Source organism: Canis lupus, chromosome 5 (genome assembly GCF_003254725.2).
Source record: "Canis lupus dingo isolate Sandy chromosome 5, ASM325472v2, whole genome shotgun sequence".
Taxonomy (NCBI): domain Eukaryota; kingdom Metazoa; phylum Chordata; class Mammalia; order Carnivora; family Canidae; genus Canis; species Canis lupus.
The window spans coordinates 32,911,543-32,922,917 of record NC_064247.1 but is presented as its reverse complement, the minus strand read 5'-3'; the positions used below and the strand labels follow the sequence as shown (position 1 = coordinate 32,922,917).

The 11,375-nt window shown below is 52.3% G+C and overlaps 1 protein-coding gene across 27 annotated transcripts in view; it reads right to left on the bottom strand.

The window, feature by feature from the left end:
* Nucleotides 1-4,184: 4,184 nt before the first annotated feature.
* Nucleotides 4,185-11,375, bottom strand: part of CNTROB (centrobin, centriole duplication and spindle assembly protein) — a 34,305-nt gene continuing 27,114 nt past the window's right edge. For 20 of the 27 annotated variants that reach the window (XM_025428464.3, XM_025428468.3, XM_049110183.1 and 17 more), the window contains 10 exons: nt 9,634-9,767; nt 8,950-9,075; nt 8,637-8,799; nt 7,526-7,784; nt 6,435-6,571; nt 6,120-6,180; nt 5,780-5,947; nt 5,504-5,636; nt 4,960-5,032; nt 4,185-4,788 (listed from right to left, as the gene is read on the bottom strand). In XM_025428464.3, coding sequence (XP_025284249.1) covers nt 4,663-4,788; nt 4,960-5,032; nt 5,504-5,636; nt 5,780-5,947; nt 6,120-6,180; nt 6,435-6,571; nt 7,526-7,784; nt 8,637-8,799; nt 8,950-9,075; nt 9,634-9,767 — 1,380 coding nt within the window. In that variant the 3' untranslated portion in view covers nt 4,185-4,662. Of the gene's footprint in view, nt 4,789-4,959; nt 5,208-5,503; nt 5,637-5,779; nt 5,948-6,119; nt 6,181-6,434; nt 6,572-7,525; nt 7,785-8,636; nt 8,800-8,949; nt 9,076-9,633; nt 9,768-11,375 lie in introns of all 27 variants that reach the window. The other 7 variants (XR_003128314.3, XM_049110181.1, XM_025428467.3 and 4 more) reach the window with 7 other exon arrangements.

Here is an 11,375-nt window from a genome sequence, read left to right as displayed (position 1 = left end):
TCACCAAGCAGGGACCCTGATGTGGGACTCGATCCCAGAACCCTGAAATCATGACCTGAGCCGAAGGCAGACGCTTACCCGACTAAGCCCCCCAGGTGCCCCTATATATTGATTTAAAGAAAATTTACATACACTGTAAAAACAAAAGCCAAATGATAAAAAGTGGTGCCAAATGAAAAGCCTCCTAGTGAGAGAGACTCAGAAGAAGGGGGAGGGGGCCCAGGACACCTCATTTTTAATTTTTTATTTTTTTGAGTCTTCTGATACAGCAAAAGGAAAAAATGCCAGAGAGCACCAGTGTGAGAATAGAAGACTCTATGTTGGTCTCTACACACAGAGCTCTTGAAAACCCTGTAGTCTCCTGGGTGGCAGGAGTAGTTTGCGTTCTACTGAGGTGACCCTGAGTGGGGGGCCCCTGGGTCGCTCCTGTTGGGGGCTGAGCCAAGCTGGGAAGCTTAGGAGTTTTCAGCCTCTTGAGAAGGGAGGTGGTCTGAAAGTAGACTTAATGATCCATCATGCTTGCGTGATGGAGCCCCCATCACAATCCCAGTGGTACAGGGTTTGGGGAGCTTCCAGTTGGGTGAGCACATCCCCTCCATGGGGGCAGAAGATCCCACACATCTCTTCACTGGCTGGTCACCTGCATCCTTTACGACACCCTTTAATAAAACGCTAAGTGTGTTTCTCCGAGTTCTGGGAGCTGCTCAAGCAATTTAGTAACCTGAGGACGGGGTCGTGGGAACCTCCAATTGGCAGCTAAAGCAGACAGCCGTGGGTAACGGGGAACCCACTTGCTTGCAATGGGTTCTGCAGTGGGGGGCAGTGTTGCGGGGCCAGGTCCTTAACCTGTGGGATCTGATGTTGTCTCCAGACAGATCGAGTCAGATTTACCTTGTACTTTTATCCCAATCCAGACCTGGAATGGACCATTCCCCCCAAGGAGCCCTCTTCCTTTTCAGCACAGAATGGCATTTAAAAGGCAAGAGCCAGGTGCTAGGTGTGTTCCTTGTTAATGGGATTGTTATGGGTTGGATTTGTATCCCCCCTCCCCCAAAAAAGATATCTAAGTCCTAACCCCTGAAACCTCTGAAAGTGACCTTATTTGGAAATAGGGTCTTTGCAGATGTAATGAGATAAGATGAGGTCCTACGGAATGAGGGTGGGTCCTAATCCAACGGTTGGTGTCCTTGTAAGAAGGCCAGGTGAATGCACAGGGAGGGCGGACAGACAGAACCCTGTGTGACAACAGAGGCAGGGAGGTGCTGTGTCTACAAGCCAAGGAATGTCAAGGACTGCTGGTGGTGGAACTAGGAAGAGGCAAGGAAGGACCCTCCCCTAGAGTCTGCAGAGAGCAGGGCCCTGTGGACATCTCGATCCTAGCCTTCCAGCCTCCAGAACACTGAGAATACACTTCCGTCATGGAATGCACCCCGTTGGGGGCGGTTATAGGGCAGTCCTAGGAAACTAATACGGGGGTGTGCTGGGGAATCTGTGAACACACAACACACACCAACTTACACCTACGTCTATTTCCATAATATCTGTCTAATGTGGGAGGCCAGGAGTCCACACTGACACATCCAGTTCTAATCCAACACCAGAGAGTTCTAGTTTTTTCCCTTTTTGGTGTTTGTAAATCCTTTCTCCAAAAGTGAAAATCCCAGCTCCCACAGCATCATCCCACACTTGGTCCTCCTCCTGAGTCCCCGTATTTGACGATCCGCCACCACATCCTCCCCCACACAAACACCCTGCCTCTGCCATCCCTGCCCCGACACCTGCCGGCTGTCCTGCCAGCCCCTTGCCTGCAGCGCCCAGCCAAGCCACCCCCGTCGGGGCCCCTTCTCACCCCCTTGGTCTCCAACAACACCCCACGCTGGATTGGACTGCTTGTTTTCAAACTTTACATAAATAGTGTACAGTGTATTTTCTTCTGCAATCTGCTTTTTTCCACTCAACATTATGTTTGCAAGATTCATCCATATTGATGTGTGCAACTTTAGCTCATGCATTTGCACCGCTGTGCAGTGTTTCATCACACGAGGGCACGTCTGCTAAGGGACGTTCCTAGTTTGCAGGTTTCTGCTGGGACATTCTCGGGACTGGTCTCAGATGTGCACGCCGGCAGGTGTAGTTCTAGAACACACCTCTAGGGATGGATTCACTGTGTCTTAGAGTGTGAGCATCATCACCTTTACTAGATAAAGCCAAAATGCTTCCCAAAGGGGCCTGCTGACCCTCTCCTGGGCTCCCCACCAGTGGAGCACGAGGGAAGTTTCTGTTGCTCCTTGGGGACACTGGAGGCACCTGAAAGCTTAGGAATATGTACACATGCCCGGTGAGTTGTTCCTTTGGCTGCAACTTAGTACTGATGACTGGCATGCACTTCTCAGCAACTGTTGTCACCGTCTCCGAAGTGCCACTCGCGATAGGGCAGACTGTCTGCTCCAAATCCATCCTACCTTCTTCCCTCCTTCTTGCATCCTCCCAGAGGTAGGCCTGCAAGCATGGCGGCCAGCCCAGCCACACTTCTGAGTCTCCTGTGGTCGTGTGTGGCCATGTAACTCGGGTCTTGGCAATGAAACATAAGCAAGTGCTTGATGCTTGGCATTTCCAAACTTGGGTCTCAAAACATCAGGCCTGGATCTTCCCCACCTCTTGCCAACTGGGAGTCCCATGTGACAACCATCTTGCTTCGACAACACAAATGACACTGATCTAGGAGGCAGAGCAGAGGGACGAGGAGCCTGGGACCCTGGGTGACCAAGTGGAGCAGGACCAGACACCCGCTGCTCTGGACCATTTCTAGGGAAATTACACTTTGCCCCAGGGCCAGCGTACAGCTGGATTTCTTGGTTGTGGGGCTTAGTATTCACCCCAACAGATTCCCCCGCTGGAACCCCCCACGCGCACCCTCTGGTGGCTGTGGGGATTCTTGGTGGACAGGGTCCCATGTCACACTCCATCCACACTAAGTGGAAACTGACTGAAAGCCTGCACCCACCCCCTCTCTGTGTGTGGGCCTTTCTAGAACTCAACATCTTTCATTTCTTCCCCTCTTAGAATATTTCCAGGATGATTATGGAAGGAAAAAGCGAGGGTGCTGCTTGTCTGTGGGTTTTCTCCTGCTCCCCAGCCCCTCATTGCTGGTCTTCAGTGAAGAAACAGGCTTTTAACATACATTTTTAAAAAACTGACGTTGTCTTACTATAGTTAGCTCACAAAATGGTTAAATCAGCACTGTGCCCCATTCTGATTTCGTTCTAGAGAGCTGGGCAGCATTCTGCAGACCATCCTTCACGTCAAGAAAAACGCAGGGTCATGTTGACGGATGGTGGCAGGTTGAGACCCAGGAAACGAGGTGAGACTCAGTGTTCATTTTACCAACTTTTCAAAATGGCACAAAATGATCTCTTGCCCATGGTGACAGAATGCCACAAATCACAGAGCTTGTTCAGATCGGTTTTATGCACTTGAGGTTAAAAAAAAAAGAAAAAGCAAAGTAAATGTTTTCCTAGGTGGGTAGAGACAGACGGGGCTTGGAGTGTGGCCCGAGAGGCCCTCTGTTTCTCCGCCAGAGGGACCAGCCCTGAGCATAGGCACTGGGGGCCAAGCTGTCCTGGCCAGAGCTAGTCCTGGGCACTCACATCTCCTTTTCCCTCCTCTTGGGGGCTAGAAGGTGACTTCATGGTGGCGGGAAACTAAGACCCATACGTTCGCTGATAACAAACCCGTGTGACGGGTTCTATCACGTTCTATTGCATGCTATCGCGTCTGTTCTGGTGCTAACCAAGCCATTTGTAGCTCTGGGCTCCATGTGCTCTGGGCTGGAGCCAGTGTGGGTCCCAGAGTGTCGTCCTGCAGCTGGACCCCAACTGCACTCACTGGTGTTCAGTGTTTGTGCTGTGATCGTGGAGCCTTCCTCAGCTTCGCACACGGGTCAGTTCTCAACTGGTGTTTCCTTATTCACTTTGGTATGAGGATGGTGGGTTTTGTAATGATGGCTTTTTTTTTTTTTTTTTTTTCCTGGCCAGCAGTCTAGTCTCAGACCCATGTTTTACCACCACAGCAAGTCTGCTGGCTGGAGCATGAGGCCAGTCAGCATCCTACCCATGCAATCCGCAGGCTTTACTGGCTCCTGAAAACCAATAATCTCCTCGACAATCAAATTTTTACTCAAACTCTTTATACAATAATTTATCTTTTATTACAGGATTTTTTCCAATTATTAAGTAATACATACTTGTTTTAGAAAATGTGGAAATACAGAAGTGTATGAAGAAAATTAGGATCATCCATAATTCCTCCACCAACCACAGCTAATCACTGTGTGCTCTACTCTTGAAACACTGAACCTTAGCTCAGTGGAACTACTCAAACCTAGCCAGGGGTGGTCTTTTCTTCAAAACCTAGCCAGGGGCGGTCTTTTCTTCGAAGCATTCATGTCTTTTCCACAGAATAAAAAACAGGAACACAAAACATATAAAAAAAACCATACTCAAAACAGAATGAGGTTTCTTTTCAAAGTCGTTTCCTAGAAAAATCTCCATTTTTTCAGATTCCTAGGAGTCAGAGACTTGAACACAGATTCTCGAGTATTTATTAAAAGAAAAAGAGTAGAAAAAAAAAGAAAAGAAAAAGAGTAGGAAGGGCAAAGGGGGCTCATCTCCAGATGCCACCTCGACTTCTGGTGCTACTGGGGCCAGAGTGCCCACCTTTCCTGCGAGCTGGAGGTTTTTCAGTCTTAGGGGCTGGAGCCAGGCGGCGAGGGAGCACCTGGGAGGGGATCTGAGGTGAGAAGAGGAGGGAGAGTCAGTGTCCCTGCCAGGGGAGAAAGGCACCTGAGCGGTCAACAAGCAGAGGAGAGACCATGCTACCCAAGGTGCACAGGAAGCAAGGGGTCAGGCAACAGAGAAAGGGCCCCCACCATGCCCCCGTCCCTGCCCCACTATCCCTCACCTCTTTCCGGGGGATCTCACCCAAGCGGGAGTCTGTGTTCCTTCTGGGGACATTATCCCCTTGGCCGTCCATCCTGCCACACAAACCGAGGGATGAGGATGGGGAGCTGCCTCCCACCCCACTCCCCAATCTGTCTCCTAGGAGGAGGAACAAACGAGACAGACCTGCGGATCAAACATGAGGAGCCACTGGTGGACTCACTAGTGGGCTATGCTGGGAGGTCACAGTCCTACATTGTGGGTTCTGAGCTGCGGGGCAGAGAGGAGAAAACTAAGGCAGAACCTACAGACATGGAGGTGGCGTTTACAGGTGAAGAGAAGACAACAGAAAGGAAGAGACCAGACAAAGGTGGGAGCAGCCAGTGACGGAGGGAGGGAGGAGGCCCTGGGCCCACTGCTCACTTGTGCTTTCCTCCCCCGAAAAGGACAACAGATGCTTCTTGGGAACCACACTCGGGCCTCTCCTCCTGCCTGAGCTGGGCCCACCCATGGGCCAGACCCTAGACCTGTCCGTCTGCCCCTCTCCCCTCCCTCCAGGCCAGTACCTGCCCTGGTCCTGCCTCTTCAGGTAGAGCAGCAGGTCCTCGGCAGGCAGTGCCCCCCAGCCCCGTGCCTGGTACAGTCGCAGCAGCTGAGACACATCCATCAGCTGTCCTGTGGGGGCTGGCCCATTTCCACCTGAGGGGCGCATGGGAAAGGCCGGTCATGCTGGGGCCCTGGCTCCGCCTCCCCAGGAACCCAGAGGGGCCTTCAGTCCCTGGTCCTGGCTCTGCACCCACAACCTGCCCTCTTTGTGTCCTGGGAAGCCCTGGCCCACGTACCCCTCTCTGAGGAGCCGCCACTGGGACCGCTGCTCTGGGAGTGGCTTGACGGAAGCTCATGCCCCCGAAAAAGACTAGACGCCATGGCTAGGGGCACTTTTGTTTTATGAACAGGGGGTGGGAGGTGCGGCACTGGCGGGGCTTCCTCCCAGGATGGGACAGCCAGACCTAGAAAGGGAAAGACATGGAAGAATCAGGAAACGGGTAAGAGCTAAGGACACCCTACCACCCAGCCTTCCTTAGGCTCTAGGATGTTGGCCAGCTCCCCAAAGTCCATCCTGATAACCAGCTCCCACCTTCTCCACGCCTAGGTCCAATCCTCTTTGGAGCTGGCACTCACCAGACTTAGGGGGCAGATCAACAGGGGGGCCCTCGCTGTTCTGGGGTACCGTCTCCAGGAGCTGGGGGAACAAAACATAAGGTTCCCTGAGAGCTGATAAGGAAGAAGACCTGGGTCTGGGAGGCAGGCAGAGGCCAAGGAAGTAAGGTGAGGGTTAGCCACCGAAGGTCCAGAAGGCGCTTAGGAGACAGGACTCAGGCCAACTGGGAGAGAAGCCCTGTCCTTGAAGGGGGTGCAGCTGGCATCCTGGACTCCTGGAGGAGAAAATGAAGAAGGGGAGAAGGTGCAAGGTACGACGAGTGGGCCCTCTCTCACCTGGTGCAAAAAATGCTTGAAGCCCTCGAGCTGGGTAGGGGGCGGCAGCCCCTGCTTTAGGAAGCTTTCCCCGTCAGATCCAGGATCTTCCTCAGGGAATAGCCGCTCGGGCCTGTGGTCAGGGTGGAAGGCCCCAGCTGGAAAGTGAGACAGGGCTGCATGTGCTGCAAGGGAGGGGAGTCCTCCACTAATCAACTCCCCAAACGCCCAGGGAAGGGGCCTGTGAAATACAGGAGGGAATCCCAGCTGGGAGAAAGGGAAGGTCAGAGTTCACAGCAGCAGAGGTGGCTGGCAGGTAGCACAACTGAGCTCTGAGAAGTGTGGACACAAGGGAAAGGCTGTGGTGCTCAGACTCTAAGAAATCCCACCATAAATTCCCTAATGAACAGAAATAGATACTTGGACTGGCTTGGGATTAATAGACACAGTCTGGCCTTTACCAGAACACGCCCTCATCCTTCTTAGTTATTACTACATAATTTTTAAATTTAAAATTGTGATGTAATTCTTCCCTCATTCTTCACTGGACCTGGGTTGTCACGTTTGCACCACACAGAGCACCGCTATCCACCCAAGCCCCAGCTGAAGGAGCTAGGGAAAGCCACCGCACCCAAGGGTGGCCGATCCAAGGACAGTTACCAACCTGCCAGGTCACCTCTCCTTGACGGACCCAAGGCACAGAGACATCAACATGTCTATATGGTTGTCTAGGGTATCGGCTGGAGCCAGGATCACAGCTGTTCAAACCCACATGCCAACCCAGCTTAGGAGAGCAAGAGCCTAAGAGAGAGTGCTGGTCTACCAGAGGAAGGAGCCATGCAGGGAGAGGCAGAGGGCCCACCTGGCTCAAGACCAGTTCTGGAGAGCGCTTGGGTCTCAACGCTGGTTCTCATGAAGCCCAGTGACGTCGGATCCCCATGAGCTCTTGCTCCCTATTTGAACCAACATGAGTGGATCTCTGCCCCTTGCACCTTCTGGTCACTAAGACATCTGGGAAACTAATTGCTTAAGTCCCAGGCAAAAAGGAAGCTCGGTAAGAGGGAGCCCGTCAGTGTGTGTGCCAGGAACCCCAGTGATGTCTGTCCTGTTACCAGAAGATGAGGTGAGGCCTGGCTTTGGCTCCAGGGGCTGGAAGGCGTGTTGGCTCTGGAAAGTGGGGCCCAGCAGGAGGCTGAGATCTGGGGAGGAGCTGCAAAGAACCTGTGGCCCTCCAGGCAACTCTTCGCCAGCTTCCCGGCTCTGCTGCAGTACGGGTTTCAGGGCCACGGCCACGGGAGGCAGAGTCCAGAGCTTCCTCTCCCCCTTCTCTAGGTCCTGCGGCCCAGGGCTGGCAGGGCTGGTGGTCGGAACCTGGGCAGAGGATGGAGGCAGGAAGGAGGATCAACACCCTTGTGCACACACACACACACACACACACACACACACACACACACGGTACAGACACTGGGATTCCAAGTACAATGTTACAAATTAGCACAGAGTCCTTAGAAGGGGATTTGGTGACGTCTATCACATTTCTATCCATTTTTGAAATGCTTATTTTTGACCTTACAATTCCATTTCCAGATGCTGTACAGAGATGCTTGCATGAAGACAGGTGTGAATGCTATTTATTTCAGCACCGTGTGTAGCAACAAAATACAGAGAGCGACTCTGACGTCCACCAATAAACACCTGGTCAAACGACAAGTCGGACAAGTCACAAAACCACATACAGGAGGCGACCGCTGGGGGCCAGGGCCACACCTGAGGCTCGAGCACCAGCGGGTGCTTCCAGGGAGAGGGCCCAGAGACTGCGGGGGAAGAAGATTACACCTTTTTGAACTGTTCAAATTTCTTTTTTGACCACGTGCATGTTATCACCCATTCCAAAGAATATTTTAGCTTAAAGTAACAATCTCATAATTACAAAGAGGAAGGGAAAGCTGCCAACATAAGTGTGCCAGGGCAGGATGGAACAGTTCTCGGCCCTCGCCATGCAGCAGAACCTGGGGCACGCTATCCCTTACCACCTCTCAGGCTGTGGCAGGAGAGCTGTGCCTAGTGCCAGCGCCAGCCTGGGTGAGCTGTGACCACGACAGAGACTTCCTGGGATGAGGGTGCTCTTGGAGCAAGTACACGGGGTTGTTCCCCCCCACCCCAATGCAGGTGTGAGAACTGAACTTAGGACCAGCTGAGCTGGGGGGCGGGGGGGATGCCTACCGGGGGGTTAGGAGGCAAGGTGGTGGCGCTGAGCAGCTGGTTGGCCTCCTCCCAGTGGGCGTGCAGCATGGCCTGGAGCCGCTCCACCAGCTCTGCCCGCTGTTCCTCTAGCTGCTGCTGTCCACTCTGCAGGTCCCGCACACGTGCTTGCTCCCGGGCCAGTCTGAAGGAAAGACGGGAGAGGGGGTGGATAGCCTTGGAGGGAACAGACGTGTGAAACCTGGCACAGTGCCGGGGCCTCCGCAGGCTGTGGGCAGGCAGCCCTTGGCCACTCCCAGAGTGGGCTCCATGCAGGGAACAGGCAGAGGCCTACCTGAGCTCATACTCCTGGGCCACCTGCTGCTGCCTTTCCTCTCGCTCAGCCATCTCCACCTTAAACTGGGCCAACTGGGTGGACAGTTCCTGCTGGTGTTGTCCGTTCAGGTCCTGCAGCTGCTTCCTGAGAGGACACAGGTGAGGGAGGAGGACTGAATCTGGAAACAAAAGTCATCAAATGCAAAGAGCCAGAATGCGTGCATGTGACAGCGAGAGAGCCAGCCAGCCAGGCCAAAAGCACAGCGGTTTCATCAGGAAACAGGGACAGAGCTGGTGACTTAGGACAGGCTCCCCTGGGGGAAGAGACTGGGGTGAGGAATTATGGGATAAGTGATTCATTCAAGAGGCATTTCCAGAAAAAGCTGGTAGGGGAGAGGGGATGGGAAGGGAAGGGAATGGTACAGGTCATAGCTCAGCACTGTCCCCATCAATACAAGGGAGCTGGAGATTTATATGCACCCATAGGGTGCATGCACAGGTTAAGGGCTGGCCCCCAGGGGATGGACACGCCCGGGCACTCGCGGCTCTCCGTGTGCACCCAGGGACACTCTCCCTCGAGAAGACTCGGGTCCTGGCTGATGGGAGCCAGGAAGCTGGAAAGTGGCAAGGGGATGAGGACACGTGTGGGTGGCGCTGCTGTTCTGCAGCCACAGAAAAGCAGGATACAATGAGCACCAAGTACCTGTGATGCTCCCGCAGGGAGGCTGCTTGCCGCAGGCTGCTCTCCTGAGCCTGGGCCAGCCGCTCTGTCACCCGCTGCTCCAGTTGCACAGCCAGCTCTGACTCCATCTGGATCCGCTGGCTCTCGTACCGGGCCTGGGAGTAAAGGGAGGTGAGCTATCGGCTCAGTCCAACTTGGGCTGCGCAGAGGATGGAGGCCATGAGGGCCTGAGGCACAGCTGGTGCTCAGCTAGTGTCTCTGACCCCTCCTGCTGCAGGATAGGGCTGCATTGCCGTCTCTTCTTTCTCACCTTGTAGCCCTTCTGCAACTCACCATAACCTGATTTCCCCTCATAGGAGTTCACGATGGAAAACTCAATTTCTAAATTTCAGTGATGATCTCAGTCTCTCTCTCAGGGGATTCCCCTGCAACACCTACCACCCACACCAACCCCTGCGACCTTGTGCCTACTGCTCCCCGGCCCCAGCCCACTGCTCTTCCTCCAACTGCTCATGCTTGAGTTCTGTCCTTGGTCTTCTTTCTGACTCCGTGCTAACATTCCAAGTCACTGCTCTGACACGTGGATAATAAATGTGCAGCATTTAGGCCATGTCTTTTTTTTTACCACTTACACCTTAAAATGCTTTCTAAGTATCTCTCTTTAGCTGGACCTTTCATCCTCCAGGCTTTAAGTCCACATGCCCAGAAGCCTAGTGAAGAAGTGTACTTGGATACACTTTGAATAAAACACGTTCCAAGTTGAGCTCATTTGGTTTCTGAATCTTGAATCTTCTCCTCCTATTATATTTCTCACCTTAGTTCATGGCACTGCTCTCCACTGAAACATTCAGGCTATCTGAAACCCTGTGTTACTCTTGACTCCGACTTCTTTCCATCTTCCAAGGAATGGGTCATTCCATCCTACTTCCTTAACATCTCCTGAATTTATTCCTCCACTCACTACACCATGGTAATTCAGTATTAAAGATTTTATTTATTTATTTGAGAAAGACAGATTTATATATATATATATATATATATATATATATATATATATAGAGAGAGAGAGAGAGAGAGAGAGAGAGAGAGAGAGAGAGAGCATGAGCGTGCATGAGCAGGGGGAAGGGCAGAGGGAGAGGAAGAAGCAGACTCCCCACTGAGCAGGGAGCCGGAGGCAGTACTAGATCCCCGGACCCTGAGATCATGACCTGAGCCGAAGGCAGATGCTTAACCAACTGAGCCACCCAGGTGCCCCTTTTTAACCACTTTTAAGTGTACAGTTGAGTAGTGTTAACCATATTCACATTATTGTGCAGATCTCCACAACTTTTCATCTTATAAAATTAAAACTCCCCACTGAACAAGCTCTCCCCATTTCCTCCCACCCCAGCCCCATTCTAACTGCTGTTTCCTGATATTGACTGCTCTTGACAGCTCATTACCTAAATTCTCTTAATGCAAAAGTCCCTCTGAGCCGGCAATGGCACTTTATGGAATCTATCCTACAGAAGTGGCACTGAAGATTTATGTACAATGATGCTCACCGCAGCACTGCTTTTAATAGTGTAAAAAAACTGGTGTCAGTGTACATTTCTCATGGAAAGGAAAATGCTTAAGAAAACTATGATTCACCCATTCACTGCAACATTATACAAATTCTTTTTTTAAAGACTTATTTATTCATGAGAGACAGAGAGAGAGAGGCAGAGACACAGGCAGAGGGAGAAGCAGGCTCCCTGCAAGGAGCCTGATGTGGGACTAGA